This window comes from Manis pentadactyla, chromosome 3, assembly GCF_030020395.1.
Source record: "Manis pentadactyla isolate mManPen7 chromosome 3, mManPen7.hap1, whole genome shotgun sequence".
In the NCBI taxonomy this organism is placed as follows: Eukaryota; Metazoa; Chordata; class Mammalia; order Pholidota; family Manidae; genus Manis; species Manis pentadactyla.
The window spans coordinates 200,120,776-200,143,134 of NC_080021.1; the positions used below are offsets into that span (position 1 = coordinate 200,120,776).

Sequence of the window (22,359 nt, forward strand, 5' to 3'; positions counted from 1 at the left end):
GAAAGTGCTGGTATACACTAAAGGCCTGGGTGAAAAGGCAACCCAGTAACTAGACCAAAAAGGAAGAAGCACAGGAAAATATGATTTCAGAAATCATGAAATGGGCAAGAGAGGATCCTAGATTGGTAATACCCTTTTTTTTTATTAAAGTATTATTGATATACACTCTTATGAAGGTTCACATGAAAAAACAATGTGGTTACTACACTTAACCATATTATGAAGTCCCCACCCATACCCCAATGCAGTCACTGTCCATCAGTGTAGTAAGATGCCACAGATTCACTATTTGCCTTCTCTGTGCTACACTGTTTTCCCTGTGATCCCCCAGACCATGTGTACTAAACATAATACCCCTCATTCCCCTTCTCCCTCCCTCCCCACGCCCCCTCCCACACCCCTCCCCTTTGGTAACCACTAGTTCCTTCTTGGAGTCTCTGAGTCTGCTGCCATTTTGTACCTTCAGTTTTGTTTTGTTGTTACACTCCACAAATGAGAAATCATTTAGCACTTGTCTTTCTCCGCCTGGCTTATTTCACTGAGCATACTGTTCTCCAGCTCCATGCATGTTGTTGCAAATTGTAGGATTTGTTTCTTTCTTATGGCCAAATAGTATTCCATTGTGTATACACATGTACCACATCTTCTTTATCCATTCATCTACTGATGGACACTTAGGTTGCTTCCATATCTTGGCTATTGTAAAAAGTGCTGCGATAAACATAGGGGTGCATATGTCTTTTTGAATCTGAGAAGTTACATTCTTTTGGTAAATTCCAAGGAGTGGGATTCCCAGGTCAAATGGTATTTCTATTTTTAGTTTTTTGAGGAACCTCCATATTGCATTCCACAATGGTTGAACTAGCTTACATTCCCTCCAGCAGTGTAGGAGGGTTCCCCTTTCTCCACATCCTCGCCAGCATTTGTTGTTCTTAGTCTTTTCAATGCTGGCCATCCTTACTGGTGTGAGGTGATATCTCACTGTGGTTTTAATTTGCATTTCCCTGATGATTAGTGATGTGGAGCATCTTTTCATGTGTCTGTTGGCCATCTGAATTTCTTCTTTGGAGAACTGTCTCTTCATATCCTCTGCCCATTTGGTAATCAGGTTCTTTGCTTTTTGGGTGTTAAGGCATGTAAGTTCTTTATATATTTTGGATGTTAACCCCTTGTCGGATACGTCATTTACAAATATATTCTCCCATAATGTAGGATGCCTTTTTGTTCTGTTGATGGTGTCCTCTGCCATACAAAAACTTTTTAGTTTGATGTAGTCCCATGAGTTCATTTTTGCTTTTGTTTCCCTTTCTTGAGGAGATGCATTCAGGAAGAAGTTGCTCATGCTTATATTCAGGAGATTTTTGCCTATGTTGTCTTCTAAGAGTTTTGTGGTTTCATTATTTACATTCAAGTCTTTAATCCATTTCGAGTTTACTTTTGTGTATGGGGTTAAACAATAATCCAGTTTCATTCTCTTGCATGTAGCTGTCCAGTTTTGCCAACACCAGCTGTTGAAGAGGCTGTCATTTCCACATTGTATGTCCATGGCTCCTTTATCATATATTGATTGACCATATATGGTTGGGTTTATATCAGGGCTCTCTAGTCTGTTCCACTGGTCTATGGGTCTGTTCTTGTGCCAGCACCAAATTGTCTCAATTACTGTGGCTTTGTAGTAGAGCTTGAAGTTGGGGAGCATAACCCCCCTAGCTTTATTCTTCCTTCTCAGAATTGCTTTGGCTATTCGAGGTCTTTTGTGGTTCTATATGAATTTTAGAATGATTTTCTCTAGTTTGTTGAAGAATGCTATTGGTATTTTGATAAGAATTGCATTGAATCTATACATTGCTTTAGGCAGGATGGCCATTTTGACAATATTAATTCTTCCTATCCATGTGCACAGGATGTGTTTCCATTTATTGGTATCTTCTTTCATTTCTCTCATGAGTGTCTTGTAGTTTTCAGAGTACAGGTCTTTCACTTCCTTGGTTAGGTTTATTCCTAGGTATTTTATTGATTGGTAATACTCTTAAGAGAAAGAAGAGCTAGAACTAGACTCACACAAAACCAGTGAAGAAGATAGAGCCCTGTTAGTGGATGGGAATCCTGGTCAGAAAAAAAGGTTGGTGCTATTAGCTCCTCTCTAGTCATTAATCTAGTTCTCAGAGTCAGATACAGTTCCTTATTTCACTTTCCCATACCACAATCTGCAGTTCTGCTCTCTGGAGTTTTACCAAATTAACCAGCCCTTACTAGATTCCCACAGTGCAGCAGGCACTGTGTAACATACTTGAGATACTAAGATAGCTAAGCCCTAGACCCTAAGGGTGTTTGCAAATGCTGCCCCTTCTATGAAGCAGGATTAGTACACTGTAACAAAATAATATCCAAAATGCTGAGTAGCACTGAGATGAGAATAACAAATAGAACATGTATGAACAAAATTCAGGTCAAAGATTCACCATCACCCACTCTCCACAGAATTTTATATTCTCCTTTCCCTAACACACAAAGATGGGGTGAACCCTAACACTGAATGGGTAATTTAGTCAAGACTCCTTTGGCCGAGCAAAGAGCCAAGCACAATCCAGTCTTCCAAGGAGAACTTGAGGTAACACAGGAAGTTCAGAAGTCTGAGGACTGGCCTAGTACCCTCTCCATTAAACTTCTTTTGCTTATGTCACTATGTAGAAATCTATGGACTCAGAACTGCCTCTTATAAGCACATCTGCTCTGTTAAGTCTCCAACATCAACTCTCACATGCAAATTGAGAATTTCTACTTCAGATCTGGTTGCCTATTTATTAACATTGGTCATTTTTCTTCCTTGAATATCTTCTTCTTCTATACAAATTCGTCCTTAACTTGCATCATATGCTTTTCAGAGAACCTTCAGAGAATTAACTCTATCAGCTTCCATCAACCCACAGTTACCCTAATTAGAGTGACAGAAAAGGTATGTTTCTCTATTTCCTTTAAATCTCTTTATGGTAGCTAATGAAATAATAGGTGAATACATAAGTATGTAAAATGCAGTGTTAAATGGTAACTACAACCACAAAATGCAGTAATTAAGTTAATATATTCATGACAGAATACAATTCATATTGGAATCGTTACCACGAGAATACTATCTTGGAATTTCTTCTACTGAGAAAATAGCGAATAAAAGAAACTTGTTGATTTTTCCTTTGTTTTAATTATTAAAATTAACTTCTGGTTCAAATACTTAAATATATTTCAATTCCAAATTTAAATCCACCACAGGACATATACGATCACAGTTTTATAACATGTAGTCAGAAACCACACACTCCCTCACCCACAGTCACCAGAAGCCAGCACAGCTTTAGTATGGAGGCACCTGGCATGCAAGGAGATGACCCTGAAACTTCATTATGTGATAAAGGATTACGGGACAAATATATTAGAAACTGCTATGTCTTGACTTTTAAAACTGGCTGAATAAACCAACCCGTATGTAAAGAACACAAGTTGAAAGGTAATCCAAGGGTAATTCAGGCTAACTCTCTGCTTGCTTGCCAAAAGACTAAAAAAAGTTCTCATTCACTTCATGCTCACTCTCGTTCAGCCAACTATTTTCCTTGACTAAACCAAAGTGATGTCATATGTAAATATTTGAAAAGGAGTTAAAACAGAACATACAGATTTCTTCTTTCACTTCAAATATGGTAACAAGAACAGAAAAGGGTTAGTTGGTGATTATAAATCGATAACTGAATATATGGTACCAGCAGGAGGAATATATTCTTCTTCAGTTACTAGCCAGGCATCTCGGGCAGCCACAGAACTAGTTCCTATTGCAGCACTGGTAATAGCTTCGCCAATAGTGAAATGAAGTTCTATCTGCTTGGCCTGCAATGAAGGAACAAAAGCCATGAATCAGAGAGAACATTTCCCAAAAATATCCATTTCCACAACAAGGTTGCTTAATACCTTATTTCCCAGCATGCTTTATTTTTACTCTTTTGCCTGGATTGCTCTCAGCTAACCCAGTGGTTCAAAAGTAAGGCAGGGTAAGGGAATGGAGACTGTAAGAATGACACGAAGATCTTTTTCCAAGTCCATGGTGTACTTTTCACACTCACTACATAACCACTATACAATGATCTTTAATCATTGGAAGAATGACACCACTTATTTAGAATAGAAATCAAGACAGTGAAGCCACATAGATCTTGGTGCAAATTCTAGCTCTCTCTCACCAACTACATACCATTAGTTAAACTCTGAGCCTCAACTTTGTCACCTGTAATAAGCATAAGACCATTACCCACCTCATCAGGCTGTAAGGATTAAATGAGGTTAATGCACAGAAAGCTTCTAGCGGACACCTGATTTGTAGTAACAGCACAATAAACAGCAGCCATTACCATTTATTAGCACCTCCTCTTTGTACTCTTAAATTACATATCTGCAAGTTAATCTCAAATGGTTCAGAAAAAAAATTGAGTAATAAAGCAAATGTGGTAAAATGTTAAAATTTGATAAATATGGATAAAGGGTATATAGGAAGTTCTTCATATTATTCTCAGAACCAAACTTTAAGTTTGAAATTGTTCCAAAAATCAAACATTAAAAAAATTCCGTATGAAATATACTCCCATTTTTTAAAATTTGATTTAGAAATTTGACACATTTCCCAAGAATGAGTCACTGAATCAAATGAAACTGGACCTGTCTTAATTCCCTTTGGCATTTTTCTGTTTACCTGAATTAGACAAAAGCTAAGACTAGGGCAATAAGTTTAAGAGAAGTCAGAACAGAACGCAAGAGGGCTGTGGGAACATTAGCCTTTGGGGAGAATTCTACAAAGCACACAGACTATAGCTGAGCCATTCCTAAACTCAGTGGACTAAATGCTCCAGTCTTGATGAGGTGTCAAGCACTGCCACCACAGGCTTCCTATTCTGAGGAAAAGGATTTCAGGGCTTCAGGACTACAGCTTCCCAGGTCAAAAGCTTCTCTTGGCAATTCTAAGCTGAGGAAAAAGTGCCTCAACACAGAGGATACTATATTAGGGATTCATTTTATGTGCTATTTTAACACATTTCTTATTGTTAGTAACATAGTTGGCATTACAAACAAAACAAAACTCCCTAATTCCATTTACAAATAATATTGATACCTTGCTTTAAATATTCCAGAAATAAAGAGGGGGGGTCAAGATATGAACTAAACACAGGCACATGGGGATTCATTATATTATCATTATTGTCTCTACTTCTGTGTGTGTCTGAAATTTTCCATAATAAAAATTTAGTTAAGAGAAACAAAAAAAGAAAAACTTTAGAACTTCATCATAGATAACTATGAAGGTATTTTGCTTTCTGGTTCCTGCTTCTTTTTCTTCACTTTTATCCTTCAATCTCTCCATCATGTCTCTAGCTTTCCGTGTATTTCTATACTTCTAAACTCTTTTAAAATAATGGCTTCAATAGCAAGAATTCAGACAAACCTTCATTTATTTAAACAAAACTAGAAGAAACCCATCTCTCTCACAGGTTTTAGAAAAGAAAGAAGATGAGAAAGCAGACACTATAAGCTTTTCCCCAAGTGGTAACAATGTCAGTGGCATCAGAGGGAACCTGATATGGGTCTTAATGCACTGTGAAACATTCACCTCAAAAATACTGAACTGAGAATACAGAAACCTGAGTCCTAACACCAGCTCCATGGCTCAACCCCAAATCTCCTCTCTCCCATTCTTCCAGGCCCAGCAGCAACCTTGCCTCCAAAACAAGGGGGCAGATTGCACCAGCTCTGCCACAAGTACTCATGCCCCCTCCATAAGCCTACTATCTCACGGATGGCAAACGTCTCTTCATTCAGTTAATTTTCCAGTATCTATTGACATCCTACCATTACCAATCACACTGCAAGGCACTTGTTCTATAATGGGGAGCAAAACAGACATTGCCTTCATTCCAGTGGGCAATTAGAAACCGTGATAAATGCTGTGAAGAAGACCTATGTATGCAGCATCATGACAGCACAGATAACTAAAGACTCTACTACTCTGTTTGAAGGGTCAGAGGTGGCTTTTCAAGAAGCACAGCAACAGCCCAAGAAAGGAGGTATGGGTCTTCCAGAGCAAAAAGGGACAAAGAGGCTGGTGTACAAAAATGTGGTTAAGTGACAGTAGTCAAGGCTAGATCAGAGGCCAGATCAGGCCATTTAAGAGATTTCTCACACTGGGCTAGATGTCTACTTGAAGGTATCCTCCACTACACTGGACATTTATTTAGAAGACAGTAAGAAACTAAGTCATCAGATCTGACAGCAACTGGAATACCAGCACCCACTCCCCCCACATCTGGCTGACTAGTAAGTTTCCCTCCTACCCATACTGCACTGTGCTTTACTAAAAAATTATGAGAAAAGTCTTTCCAATTTACATGACTTACACAGTGCTATGCCTACCACAGTCAGAAGCCCAAGGCTAGCACTCAGTCAGGACTTGATGAATAAATGAATAAAAGTTTAATTTAAAAGCTCATGGCATGCAAATTCCAGCTAAAAAATGCCTTTTGTTTGAATGACTAACAATCAGAGAGCAATATAAATACCTCCACAGAATCCATCAGACCTTGCAAGAGGAGTTTCTGGTGAGGAAAATCTCCATCCCCAACTGGAAAATATCCCAGTGTTTGGATTGCTCTTTCTTTCATCTGGAAGAACAGAGAATTTTGTTAAAACAAAGTATGTAAGAGTTTTACCCCAGAACAATGTTTCCACAAATGGGATGGCAGGGAAGGGCTGTCTGTCTAACTAATGAACCAATGCACAAGTCTGTTTTTTTTAAGTATCCAATTTTGCAAAATTATGTCTGTAAGGCAGACATTAGAAGTAGAGAAAAATACAATACTGCGTTGTGTCCACAGCTGCAAAAGAAGAAAGAAAAAAGCCTTTAACTAGACTTAATATCCTTCAAATTACATAATAGTTAGCAATGTAGGTTCTGGGCCCAAAGGACCTAAGATCAAATCACTGCTTGACCATTTTAGTAACCATTACAGTGTGTAAGCTTAGGCAAGTTACTTCACCACTCTGTGACTCTACTTCCACATTTGAGAAAACAAAGACAACAACTGTATCTACTTCACTAGAACTTTTGGGGGATTCAATTAATTAATATATGTGAAGCACTTAGCATATACACCTGGCACATTACAAGTGTTCAACAATGTTTGGTAACGGTTAATTAGTTAATAATAGCTAACAAAAACTACATTATAATCTCAGAAAGTTTTAAACAGTAGCTAGATCAAGAATAAGATTATATGTTTATGAAACTTGTATAAACTGATTTTTCAGCTTATTAAAACATCTTATACTTCAACACTGAGGTATGCTGATCACAAAGAAAATGTTTTCACATTGCTTACTAATGCCAGCCTTTTCTAAACCAAACTGGCTGTAGGAGGTTAAGATTTAGATTTGGTCTGGAATTATAAAACCCATAAAACTAATTAACATTATCCACATTTTGCATAACAAAAGAATTAACTGATACATTAATACTTATCCAAATCTTAATAGCTGTGAGCCAAAACTGGAGTAATCGGATCAAATGGTGCACAAATCATCCCTAACTCAAAATTAAACACTTAAACTTTCTTCATCATTTTTTTGTTATGTGAACTCATTCCTCCAGCAGCTATGCCATCTAGCCCCATCACAATTATGTTTTTGCTCATTTATAGATCTATGAATAGAAAGAATTTCAGAAGTGAAGGGAAAAAGAGACTTACCTTATTTGTTTCTTTAGTGGAGGGTATTCTAGTTAGTAAGCTTTCCACAAGATGCAATTTGGTAAAGCCAGATCCCTCACTGGGGATTGGGAGCGGACCATTTCTGCCAATTTCACCCAGGGCTGTACAGGCAGCAATTGCCAGGAGGGGCGATGTACTGTCCAAAAATGAGCCTGTAAGCACATTTAGACAAAACGGGAATAATACCCTTGTGATCCAAAGCAACCAATAATGTACTCAGGATTAGTTTTAAGAGAACAAAAAATTACTGAAGTCTACAACACCATCTAGTTGATAGTTTGTTAACTTTACTCAGTAATAAAACACCATGGAAACAGGGCATAGATTAGTGTCTTTTTTTAATGTTTAAAGTTTTCCCATAACACAATTACCTCTGTTATGTAGAAACATGCATATTATAGGAAAAAGAGGAACAGGAAAAAAAGAGTACTTTCATTGCTTTTAAAAATACAGAATTTATTTAACATCAAGTAAGGTTTTGTAAAAAGGCTTGTGCCTTTAAAGTAGAATGCTATAAAAAGAAATTAAAACACTATATTAACTTTAAACCTAATTCAAACATTGCAACACCCAAGTCAGCATGAACACATTAATTACCTATTGTTTCTGTGGCACTCTTAATGAGTTCCTCTTGTTCAGGCAGGAAGTCAGCATTTGTCTCCAGGTCTTGTTGGTCTGCCATTCTCATTTTCTTTTTAGCTAAATATCTTCCTACCGTGAATCCCAATGCAAGCAATGATCCGTGCTGTATCTCTGGGCTCTGAATTGAACAACACAATAGCATATGTCTCTGTCTCTGTCTCAACATGTGCAGAATGCACTGAAATAACTGAGTGTACAGTCATCTCTCCAATAAAACATAAGGCCAAAGAATAAAGTGATCGTTTGAGATTCCACACGATGCTAATGAATCAGGCTTAGGGAAAAAGAAACCCTGAGTTTGTAACACTCAAGAATTCTAAGAAGTTAAGCTGAATCTTGAATCACTTGAAGATTTAGATTTCCTAGCCCCGTACTCCCTCCAACACTGGATGAGCTGACTCTTGTGCATGCTCCTGCAGCACCCAACCTTTCTCCTAGTTTTCAGCACTTACATAACTAGACTACCATGATTTTCAAACATAATTTCACCCTATGACCAATAAAATGCAATAAACAGATCCTATTTCTACCTGCTGAAACCTCCAAACACAAGGTAGGCAACAAAATTATTTGAAAGCATATGGTTTCAACAGTGTTTTCTGCAAGCACAATGGCAGGCCTGCAGGGAAGAAATATAGGGAAAAAAAAAAAGGAACAAACATTTCTGAGCACCAGACAGTACAGAAGACATTCATGTATTTACTTCCACTTACATTCCTAGCACTTGAAACGCTGCCTGCCAGACACGAGGCACTAAAATTTGTTCAATGAATGGATTAAATCAATGTATTATTTATCTCATTTAATCTTTACAATCATAAAAGTTCATTTTACAAATGAAAACACAATTAAAAATGTATTAGATGCTTTTGTTACACTCTATCTCCCACACAAAAAAAAATATGAAGACAAAACTAACATACATGATTGTCCTTTGTAGTCTTTATAAGCTGTTCTATCATTGACTTCAACTCATTTCCCGACACCGTAGATACCACCACAGAATAAAACAATGCTGCCAGTTCACGCATCTCTTCTTTACTGCTATTCATCAGACTCTGAGTGGTGTAAAGAAAGAAATATATACATCATATATAATCATTTTCCTGCTGACAAATCTAACATTTAAAATTAAAAGAATAAAGGCTATCATTCAATCTATTGGTATCCATAAGAACAGAACAAAATACGCTATTATTTCAAAATAAAATAAAAGCTGAATTATATAGCAAAATCTTCAATGCACTTTCATCAAAGATACAAAGTATAAAACAGGTGGAATCAACAAAGAAATGATCCAAAACAGAGGTCAACAAATGTTTTTTATAAAGGGCCAGACACACTCTGTGGGCCACATGGTCTCTGTCACAGCTCCATTCGGCCACTGTAGTGCAGAAGCAGCCACAGAAAAGAGATAAAAGAGTGAGTGTATTTGTGTTCCAACAAAACTTTATGGACACTGTAACTCTCACATGTCAGGAAACATTTATTCATCATTTGGATTTTTTTCAACCATTCAAAAACATAAAAACCGGTGAGGGGCAGAAGATGGCGGCGTGAGTAGAGCAGCGGAAATCTCCTCCCAAAACAACATATATCTATGAAAATATAACAAAGACAACCCTTCCTAGAATAAAGACCAGAGGACACAGGACAATATCCAGACCACATCCGCACCTGAGAGAACCCAGAGCCTCGCGAAGGGGGTAAGATACAAGCCCCGGCCCCGCGGGAGCCGAGCGCCCCTCCCCCCAGCTCCCGGCGGGAGAAGAGCAGGCAGAGCGGGAGGGAGACGGAGCCCAGGACTGCCGAACACCCAGCCCCAGCCATCCGGGCCAGAGTGCAGGGCCCTCGATACTAGGAAAACAGGGCAGCAAGAACAGTGAGCAGGCACTGGAGGCTGGGCGACAGAGGGCATAAGAAAAGCGACCATTTTTTTTTGCTTTTTTGCTGTTTTGTTTTGGCGAGTGCTTTTTGGAAGTCTTAAAGGGATAGGGACCCCAATACTAGGGAAACAGGGCAGAAAGACCGGTGAGCAGAGGCCTGAGGCTGGCACCGCAGAATAAAGAAAAACGAACGACCACCTTTTTTTTTTTTTTTTAATTAAAAAAATTTTTTTCTTTTTTTTTTTTTTGGTGGGCGTTGTTTTGTTTTGGCGGGTGCTTTTTGGAAGTCTTAAAGGGGCAGGGCGGGTCACTTAATCCAGAGGTAGGGAATCCGGGATCTCCGGGCACCCTAACCCCTGGGCTGCAGGGAGCAGGGAGGCCCCTTACAGAGATAAATAGCCTCCCAGCAGCTCCTGCTCCAACGCGACTCCACCATTTTGGAGTAGCTGCCCGAGCCAGGCCACGCCCATGGCAACAGCGGAGATTAACTCCATAGCAGCCGGGCAGGAAGCAGAAACCCTGTCTGCGCGCAGCTGCGCAGCACAAGCCACTAGAGGCCGCTGTTCTCCCAGGAGAGGAGGGCCACAAACCAACAAGAAAGGAAGTCCTTCCAGCCGTCACTCGTCCCAGTTCTGCAGAATATTCCTATCACCATGAAAAGGCAAAGCTACAGGCAGACAAAGATCACAGAGACAACACCAGAGAAGGAGACAGACCTAACCAGTCTCCCTGAAAAAGAATTCAAAATAAGAATCATAAACATGCTGACAGAGATGCAGAGAAATACGCAAGAGAAATGGGATGAAGTCCGGAAGGAGATCACAGATGCCAGAAAGGAGATCGCAGAAATGAAACAAACTCTGGAAGGGTTTATAAGCAGAATGGATAGAATGCAAGAGGCCATTGATGGAATTGAAATCAGAGAACAGGAACGCATAGAAGCTGACATAGACAGAGACAAAAGGATCTCCAGGAATGAAACAATATTAAGAGAACTGTGTGACCAATCCAAAAGGAACAATATCTGTATTATAGGGGTCCCAGAAGAAGAAGAGAGAGGAAAAGAGATGGAAAGTATCTTAGAAGAAATAATTGCTGAAAACTTCCCCACACTGGGGGAGGAAGTAATCGAACAGACCACGGAAATACACAGAACCCCCAACAGAAATGATCCAAGAAGGGCAACACCAAGACACATAATAATTAAAATGGCAAAGATCAAGGACAAGGAAAGAGTGTTAAAGGCAGCTAGAGAGAAAAAGGTCACCTATAAAGGTAAACCCATCAGGCTAACATCAGATTTCTCAACAGAAACCCTACAGGCCAGAAGAGAATGGCATGATATATTTAATACAATGAAACAGAAGGGCCTTGAACCAAGGATACTGTATCCAGCAAGACTATCATTCAATTATGACGGTGGGATTAAACAATTCCCAGACAAACAAAAGCTGAGGGAATTTGCTTTCCACAAACCACCTCTACAGAACATCTTACAGGGACTGCTCTAGATGGGAGCACTCCTAGAAAGAGCACAGCACAAAACACCCAACATATGAAGAATCGAGGAGGAGGAACAAGAAGGAAGAGAAGAAAAGAATCTCCAGATAGTGTATATAACAGCTCAATAAGCGAGCTAAGTTAGGCAGTAAGATACTAAAGAGGCTAACCTTGAACCTTTGGTAACCACGAATTTAAAGCCTGCAATGGCAATAAGTACATATCTTTCAATAGTCACCCTAAATGTTAATGGGTTGAATGCACCAATCAAAAGACACAGAGTAACAGAATGGATAAAAAAGCAAGACCCATCTATATGCTGCTTACAAGAAACTCACCTCAAACCCAAAGACATGTACAGACTAAAAGTCAAGGGATGGAAAAACATATTTCAAGCAAACAACAGTGAGAAGAAAGCAGGGGTTGCAGTACTAATATCAGACAAAATAGACTTCAAAACAAAGAAAGTAACAAGAGATAAAGAAGGACACTACATAATGATAAAGGGCTCAGTCAAACAAGAGGATATAACCATTCTAAATATATATGCACCCAACACAGGAGCACCAGCATATGTGAAACAAATACTAACAGAACTAAAGGGGGATATAGACTGCAATGCATTCATTCTAGGAGACTTCAACACACCACTCACCCCAAAGGATAGATCCACTGGGCAGAAAATAAGTAAGGACACGGAAGCACTGAACAACACAGTAGAGCAGATGGACCTAATAGACATCTATAGAACTCTACATCCAAAAGCAGCGGGATATACATTCTTCTCAAGTGCACATGGAACATTCTCCAGAATAGACCACATACAAGGCCACAAAAAGAGCCTCAGAAAATTCCAAAAGATTGAAATCCTACCAACCAACTTTTCAGACCACAAAGGCATAAAACTAGAAATAAACTGTACAAAGAAAGCAAAGAGGCTCACAAACACATGGAGGCTTAACAACACGCTCCTAAATAATCAATGGATCAATGACCAAATCAAAATGGAGATCCAGCAATATATGGAAACAAATGACAACAACAACACTAAGCCCCAACTTCTGTGGGACACAGCAAAAGCAGTCTTAAGAGGAAAGTATATAGCAATCCAAGCATATTTAAAAAAGGAAGAGCAATCCCAAATGAATGGTCTAATGTCACAATTATCGAAATTGGAAAAAGAAGAACAGATGAGGCCTAAGGTCAGCAGAAGGAGGGACATAATAAAGATCAGAGAAGAAATAAATAAAATTGAGAAGAATAAAACAATAGCAAAAATCAATGAAACCAAGAGCTGGTTCTTCGAGAAAATAAACAAAATAGATAAGCCTCTAGCCAGACTTATTAAGAAGAAAAGAGAGTCAACACAAATCAACAGTATCAGAAACGAGAAAGGAAAAATCACGACGGACCCCACGGAAATGCAAAGAATTATTGGAGAATACTATGAAAACCTATATGCTAACAAGCTGGGAAACCTAGGAGAAATGGACAATTTCCTAGAAAAATACAACCTTTCAAGATTGACCCAGGAAGAAACAGAAAATCTAAACAGACCAATTACCAGCAACGAAATTGAAGCGGTAATCAAAAAACTACCAAAGGACAAAACCCCCGGGCCAGATGGATTTACCTCGGAATTTTATCAGACATACAGGGAAGACATAATACCCATTCTCCTTAAAGTTTTCCAAAAAATAGAGGAGGAGGGGATACTCCCAAACTCATTCTATGAAGCTAACATCACCCTAATACCAAAACCAGGCAAAGACCCCACCAAAAAAGAAAACTACAGACCAATATTCCTGATGAACGTAGATGCAAAAATACTCAACAAAATATTAGCAAACCGAATTCAAAAATACATCAAAAGGATCATACACCATGACCAAGTGGGATTCATCCCAGGGATGCAAGGATGGTACAACATTCGAAAGTCCATCAACATCATCCACCACATCAACAAAAAGAAAGACAAAAACCACATGATCATCTCCATAGATGCTGAAAAAGCATTTGACAAAGTTCAACATCCATTCATGTTAAAAACTCTCAGCAAAATGGGAATAGAGGGCAAGTACCTCAACATAATAAAGGCCATCTATGATAAACCCACAGCCAACATTATATTGAACAGCGAGAAGCTGAAAGCATTTCCTCTGAGATCGGGAACTAGACAGGGATGCCCACTCTCTCCACTGTTATTTAACATAGTACTGGAGGTCCTAGCCACGGCAATCAGACAAAATAAAGAAATACAAGGAATCCAGATTGGTAAAGAAGAAGTTAAACTGTCACTATTTGCAGATGACATGATACTGTACATAAAAAACCCTAAAGACTCCACCCCAAAACAACTAGAACTGATATCGGAATACAGCAAAGTTGCAGGATACAAAATCAACACACAGAAATCTGTGGCTTTCCTATATACTAACAATGAACCAACAGAAAGAGAAATCAGGAAAACAACTCCATTCACAATTGCATCAAAAAAAATAAAATACCTAGGAATAAACCTAACCAAAGAAGTGAAACACTTATACTCTGAAAACTACAAGTCACTCTTAAGAGAAATTAAAGGGGACACTAACAGATGGAAACTCATCCCATGCTCGTGGCTAGGAAGAATTAATATCGTTAAAATGGCCATCCTGCCCAAAGCAATATACAGATTTGATGCAATCCCTATGAAACTACCAGCAACATTCTTCAATGAACTGGAACAAATAATTCAAAGATTCATATGGAAACACCAAAGACCCCGAATAGCCAAAGCAATCCTGAGAAAGAAGAATAAAGTAGGGGGGATCTCACTCCCCAACTTCAAGCTCTACTATAAAGCCATAGTAATCAAGACAATTTGGTACTGGCACAAGAGCAGAGCCACAGACCAATGGAACAGACTAGAGAATCCAGACATTAACCCAGACATATATGGTCAATTAATATTTGATAAAGGAGCCATGGACATACAATGGCGAAATGACAGTCTCTTCAACAGGTGGTGCTGGCAAAACTGGACAGCTACATGTAGGAGAATGAAACTGGACCATTGTCTAACCCCATATACAAAAGTAAACTCAAAATGGATCAAAGACCTGAATGTAAGCCATGAAACCATTAAACTCTTGGAAGAAAACATAGGTGAAAACCTCTTAGACATAAACATGAGTGACCTCTTCTTGAACATATCTCCCCGGGCAAGGAAAACAACAGCAAAAATGAGTAAGTGGGACTATATTAAGCTGAAAAGCTTCTGTACAGCAAAAGACACCATCAATAGAACAAGAAGGATCCCTACAGTATGGGAGAATATATTTGAAAATGACACATCCGATAAAGGCTTGACGTCCAGAATATATAAGGAGCTCACACGCCTCAACAAACAAAAAACAAATAACCCAATTAAAAAATGGGCAGAGGAACTGAACAGACAGTTCTCCAAAAAATAAATACAGATGGCCAACAGACACATGAAAAGATGCTCCACATCGCTAATTATCAGAGAAATGCAAATTTAAACTACAATGAGGTATCACCTCACACCAGTAAGGATGGCTGCCATCCAAAAGACAAACAACAACAAATGTTGGCGAGGCTGTGGAGAAAGGGGAACCCTCCTACACTGCTGGTGGGAATGTAAACTAGTTCAACCATTGTGGAAAGCAGTATGGAGGTACATCAAAATGCTCAAAACAGACATACCATTTGACCCAGGAATTGCACTCCTAGGAATTTACCCTAAGAACGCAGCAATCAAGTTTGAGAAAGACAGATGCACCCCTATGTTTATTGCAACACTATTTACAATAGCCAAGAATTGGAAGCAACCTAAATGTCCATCAATAGATGAATGGATAAAGAAGATGTGGTACATATACACAATGGAATACTACTCAGCCATAAGAAAAGGGCAAATCCAATCATTTGCAGCAACATGGATGGAGCTGGAGGGTATTATGCTCAGTGAAACAAGCCAAGCGGAGAAAGAGAAATACCAAATGATTTCACTTATCTGTGGAATATAAGAACAAAGGAAAAACTGAAGGAACAAAACAGCAGCAGAATCACAGAACTCAAGAATGGACTAACAGGTACCAAAGGGAAAGGGACTGGGGAGGATGGGTGGGTAGGGAGGGATAAGGGGGGGAGAAGTAGGGGGGTATTAAGATTAACATGCATGGGGGGGTAGGAGAAAAGGGAGGGCTGTACAACACAGAGAAGGCAAGTAGTGATTCTACAACATTTTGCTATGCTAATGGACAGTGACTGTAAAGGGGTTTATATGGGAGACCTGGTATAGGGGAGAGCCTAGTAAACATAATATTCGTCATGTAAGTGTAGATTAGTGATACCAAAAACAAAGCAAAAAAAAAAAAAAAAGGGCAGTTCCTGTGTGGTAACCTCCAACGAGTTCTACACAAGGGTATAAAGGGCATATAAAAGTGTAGGCAAAGGGTCTGCTTGTGTTTATACAGAGGATCAAAGCCTAATTGGGCTACCCCGAAAATGAACTAAGATACGATATGAAAAAGAACTTCCAACATCTGCACTCTCTGGAAGACTCATGCCAGAAGATGATCATCAAAAAACCCCAACAAAGATCCACGCACTGCTACAGCTGTAGATGCACTCATCCCACCAGCTCCTGGACTTGCCATGGGAATGAGGAAGGAGATATCTAAGCTGGCCTGTGCATACAGTAAAACAACAAATTTGACTGGATCTATACTGTTGGAACTCAACCAAGAATTTGGAGAAGTGCAAATTGTAGCGCTCCAAACTCTTACAACTACAGACTATTTACTGTTAAAAGAACATATGGCATGTGAACAGTCCCCAGGAATGGGTTGTTTTAATTTGTCTGATTTCTCTCAGACTGTTCAAGTTCAGTTGGACAATATCCACCATATCATAGATAAGTTTTCACAAATGCCTAAGGTGCCTTAATGGTTTTCTTGGTTTCACTGGAGATGGCTGGTAATTACAGATATGCTTTGGTTACGTAACTATACTCCTATTATGTTAATCTGTGTGCGCAATTTAAGTAGTAGCTTAAAACCTATATATGCTGAAGTTACTCTACAAGAAGATATGTCAAAGAAATAATCAATCTTCCCATGTTTTCTTCCGTCTGCTACTTCTATAGCTTTTCTTCTTCCTTCCTAATTACAACCCTTAAATAGAATTCGTGCCTCATATCAAATTTACCGAGTATCATAACTCCTCCAAGTGGTAAAGATACCTCAAGACAAATGCTGGGCATAGAAGCCACAGGGCATAAATATGCAAAGAAGTAAAAAGCTAACCTTTTCAAACAATAAGGCTTCCCTCTCACTTACCAACTTCACATTTCCCTGTATGGCCCCGGAAGATGACTGGTTAGCCAGAGACGGGTAAGATTCCTCAAGGGAGGAACAACCTAAGACAGGCACAGTCGCAGGGGGGCCATCAGGTGAGAAATTGGGGATCAACAGAGGTGAGGCTTAGAACCTCACCCCCCCTGTTCTGAGAGAAATCTTCTGCATACGTGGATGTTTTATTGCCCTTGTCTAGCTTGGATTAACACATAGTCTACAGGCACACATCTGATCATCTACATTTGCTCTCTTACAACACTAAACTATGTTTTCTACCTTTATCTTGTATCTACCTACCACTTCAGCATTTTATTAAAAATAATAATAATAAAGAGAGAAATGTGGTATCCACATATAAATCAAGTATAAAAACCAAATGAGTATTCATATTTGAACTGACTGTTTATAGAGTTCATAATGCATGAGCAAAACCGAAAGTTTCTGTGATGACTGCCCTTGTACTGTTCACTATGTAACTTATTCATTATGTAAGAATTTGTTCTACATGTAAGAACTTGTTTGTTATGCCTCAGAAGATTGGAGACTGACGAAAATTAGGCTTGGGGTGGATTAATGATTGTGCATTGAGCATTGACTCCCCTATACAGAATTTTATTGTCGTTAACAACCATTTGTTCAATAAATATGAGAGATGCCCTCACAAAAAAAAAAAAAAAAAAGGACAGACTTCCAATGGTAAAATAAATAAGTAACCGGGATGTAATGTATAGCATAAGGAATATAGTCAAGATATTGTAACAGCCTGGTAGGGTGATAGCTGGAACCTAGAATTATGTATATAAATGTTCTACCACTGTGTTGTACACTTGAAACTAATGTAATGTAATACTGTGCGTCAACTACCCTTCAATAAAAAATAATTATTTTAAAAAATATATATATTAATAAAAAATTTTAAGTAAAATAAAAAAAAATAAAAAAAACATAAAAACCATTCTTAACTTGTAGGTCATACAAAAATAGGACGTAGGCCTGATTTGACATATGGACCATATTTTAATGACCCCTGATCTATAAGATCAAAAGTCAAAATCTCTTTAATATCATCTTAATATGAGCAAGTATTCACAAAGAATTTTTAAAAACTTTATAAAACTAGAGCAATTTCATGAGCCCAAATTTTCCAGGAAAGTTGCTAAATTCACACCTCTTGGTATGTTACATTCATGCTTTCACACCTAGAGAGATAATCTGTACATTTTACCATAATTTAAGCTGTCTTTTCCAAAAAGGACTGCATTGTAGAACAAGTGGTATATAAAATTGTATGGGCCACACTTATACTGAAAATATTATCCTTGGTTATCTCAACTTACAATTTAACTGAGTATCTTGTGTTTTTACTTGCTAAACCTGCCAATCCATTTGGTGTGACCATCAGACAGGGACACTCTCCTATATGGCTGGTGGGAGTACAAATTGGCACAGCTGATATAGAAGATATGAGTATCTATCAAAGTTGCAAAAGCACATGTCCTCAATTCCACTTCTGGGGGATCCATCTAAAAACTGTATTTGCTCATATTCAAAATGGCTTGTCATTACAGTAAACTGAAAGCACCCTAAATGACCATCAGTAAGAATGAAGAATAAATTATGGCACATACAATGGAAAACAGAGGATCCTCTCTCTGTAGTTATATAGAAAATACTTCTATGTTCTGATGGTAAATGAAGGAAGGTACAAAACAGTATAAAAACTACCGACCTTTTGTATAATAGAGAAACATTTTAAATGCACATTTGTGTGTATATGCATAAGTAAACTTCAGAAGGTACACAATATAAAAATAAGTGACAACCGACATATATTTGTCAGGTGGCAGGGGGCGCAGGAAGCTGGGGAATTTGGTAAGTGGGAAACAGTAATGGAAAGGAGACATTTCATGTATTTTTAATTTAAATTATACCAATCCATTATTCATTTTTCTAAACTCTTAAAACAGAAAAATTATTTTTTTACTGATTTGACTGTTAATTCATTTCTCACTCTCACCTAGATAGAACACTGAGATATACTGAACTCTATGCGTCTCAGTGTTTGCTGAGAGAATTTTCAAAATGACCTAAGGCAGAAAAGGTCATAGGAACACTGGTAGAAATACAAAATCATGGGACTGAAGTTTAAAATATACAGAATGAAACAGAAATGTACATGCACAGGATATACCTTTATCCATTCTGTTTTGTCTACAAATTTGGTAGCCAGCTTTTCTGGATACACTGAGACAGCTTCCAATAGACAGTACATGACTGGCAAACCTAAGTAAGAAAGAATTCAGAACCATTTTAATGTCAAGAAAAATGATAAACATACAGGATCACTAAGTTCCTTTGCAGTATAAAGCTACTGCTTTAGGAGGCATTCCCCTATGCCACAAAACAGAAATGAATCTAATACAATATGTGATTCAATAGAGCAAACTTACAGACTAGTTGTCTATAAAAAGATGCCCTGTTCTTCACACCCACTTTCGAAATAAAAATATATTATCTATTGTTAGATTTCTTTCTGAAAAGAGACACAGTGTATCAAGGACCAATCAGGTAAGTTTAGAAAAGAAACAGAGGCTAATACTCAGTTATAGTACTGAAGAGAGACTAATTTTGCTATAAATCCTCAACTGAGTTTAAAATTTGGTTTTTGCATAAGTGCTTGGGCATCTCGGTCTCGTACCTGCAGCCCCAGCTAGCAGCTGCTGAAGCAGGCCAATGTACATCTGAACAGGGCTGGGCTCGCCACTCTTGGAAGATGAGGAGGACGTCACCTGGCTGCCTGACATTAAAGTCCGTATGTAGCGTCCAATGGCTGGGGCATGATCTTGCATATCAGCCAAGCTCTGAGAGGTGGGCACCACTCCTGCACTGTGGGCAAGGCACATGCGCAAGTACAGGACTATCTAAAAGTAGACGGGGGAAGAACATCAGGTAAGCTTCTCAAAAATCACTGTGGGAAGCTGTTCTTCAAAATTACAACTTTCAGTTTTGATTCCCCCATCCCACTTCATAAAGCTATTAAACAAGCCTCACAGACACTAGAAAACATGACTCAGTATGTTAAGTGAAAGCACCATAATGGAGCAAAATTTACATAACAAGCTTTTATAAATCCAAAAAAAGTGTTTTCAGTGGAATTTAATGGAGTTAAAATGTAAACTCAATTTTTGAAGTCTATAAAATTATAATGAAAATCATTATTTTTTAAAAGGTATGTGTATGAGAGACAGAGGAAAGAGAAGAGAGAATGAGCAGAAGTCAAAGATAAATGATCTGTAGGACTCCAGTTATATTTAATCGCCACTGACACAAGGATCAAGAAAATGGGCTCAAATCATCTACAGAAGAGTAGTTACAATTCCATAAAAACCTCTGCTATAAACTGGCTACTAAGAAATCCTCTGGAAGCTCTTTCCTTGATAGCTAAAATAGAGGACAGGCAGACATTTCACTGTGAATATTCTTATCACTCTGACAAGATTATCGCCTGCCATTTAATTAGTGCAAGTCAGTGATCTAAACAATAGCATTTCCCTTAGTAAATGTGATAAATAAATTTCATTCACCAACCTTCAAAACTAGATAACCCAAACATCCCCAGCATTTAGCTGGCTTTCAAATTTAAACCTAATTTGCTGTAAAATCCCAACAGTAATCAATGCAGAGCATCTCACTGAGATAAATATAGACTTCACTATGATTTAAAATACCAATTACCAAACACTGTTTTCCTAATAAACAACCAGGTGAAGAACAATGACACCATAATATGACTTTATCTACAACACAAAAAAATTCACAGACACCTCTTTGGGAATGACATTATTTTTTAGAACCTTTGAAGAAAGCAAAATAAAAGTATATGCAAGTCCTACCTCTCCAAAGGCTGCTGGGTTAAATGGAAGGACAGTGGTCCCTGTCATGTACTTGGCTGGAGTTTTCATTCGATGGGAAGCCTAATAAAAAATAAGCCCCAAACAAACACAATTCCTGAAAAATGGAACATATGTGCCCCTCCTCAACTCAAAATGAACTGCATTTCTAGCTACATTCTTGTTTGCTACTGTTTTTTCTAGTGAAAACATCTCTGTATTAATCATGCTGATTATGTATGTTCTTCAAACCCTACACGACAAGTATGTTGTCTTTTTTCCCCCAAGTTTTTACTGGGTAGTTTAAAAAGAATAAGCCTTCTCCAAAGATCTAATGACACAGTCATCTGAGGCTGCTTCATGCCAGTTATTTTTATTAATAATGGAAGTCAGTAGAGAAAATATGAGCACAAAAGCATCTTCTGACCATACGTATGACGGTGCTACAGAGAAGAGAATCATGGCTGCTTAGTAGTGACCTCCCACTCCCATAAGATGTTTAATCTGAGCAAAAGGCCAGAACCACCAGCAGTGGCAGGCAGTAAGGTATTTCTCTGGGCATACCCAAAGAAACACTGATGTAAACAGTGGGACAGGATCAGGGCTGGCCGTCATGGCTTGCCAGTATAGGTGTCTGATCTACCAGCAGAGAACACAATGCAATAACAGCAGACTTGCAAAAGCCAATGTGATGCTCTCGTACAATCACAGTGGAAAAATTTTAATTGGTCCCTGAGCATTCTTAAACTTATAGTGCCCTAAATAATGTCCCTAAAAATAAAAAGAAGTACTTTTAAGCATGTTATATCAAGAGGAAGAGTTTTCAACACAGCTGAAATGTTGAAGAACATAAAAGGAATTGTAATTCAGATTTGGGCAAAACAGATCAATTACATTTGAGAACTATATTTTCCCCCTCATTTTATACCTTCCACTTATTGTAAATACTAACATTGTTAGAAACTTTATTATTTATCACTTAATAATAGCATTTTAAATGTGTCACCTAAAAAATGTTATTTTCATTATACAATATATGACTCAAACTCCTTATCTGAAGTTAAATGTCATACCTTTTCTTGGATATAATATACCATTTCTGGGAAAGAAGGCATCTGCTTAGAACCACTTTCTCTTCTGTTTCTACCAGGAAGACACCTTAATACTCGTTGTGCTTCCCCATGAACTTCTTCCCGTCTTTCAGAAAGATAAATAAGAATAAAAAATGCATTTCACCAGTTAGAGAATGATCATTTGAAAATTAAGAACAGCACTTTTAGTT

The 22,359-nt window shown here is 38.2% G+C and overlaps 1 protein-coding gene across 5 annotated transcripts in view; it reads right to left on the reverse strand.

Moving 5' to 3' along the window:
- ECPAS (Ecm29 proteasome adaptor and scaffold) overlaps positions 1-22,359 on the reverse strand; it is a 106,056-nt gene that overhangs the window by 26,798 nt on the left and 56,899 nt on the right. For all 5 annotated transcript variants that reach the window (XM_057498921.1, XM_057498919.1, XM_057498918.1 and 2 more), the window contains 9 exons: positions 22,151-22,274; positions 21,081-21,161; positions 19,886-20,108; positions 19,379-19,470; positions 9,362-9,496; positions 8,394-8,556; positions 7,776-7,948; positions 6,591-6,692; positions 3,753-3,876 (listed from right to left, as the gene is read on the reverse strand). In XM_057498921.1, coding sequence (XP_057354904.1) covers positions 3,753-3,876; positions 6,591-6,692; positions 7,776-7,948; positions 8,394-8,556; positions 9,362-9,496; positions 19,379-19,470; positions 19,886-20,108; positions 21,081-21,161; positions 22,151-22,274 — 1,217 coding nt within the window. The remainder of the gene's footprint in view (positions 1-3,752; positions 3,877-6,590; positions 6,693-7,775; positions 7,949-8,393; positions 8,557-9,361; positions 9,497-19,378; positions 19,471-19,885; positions 20,109-21,080; positions 21,162-22,150; positions 22,275-22,359) is intronic.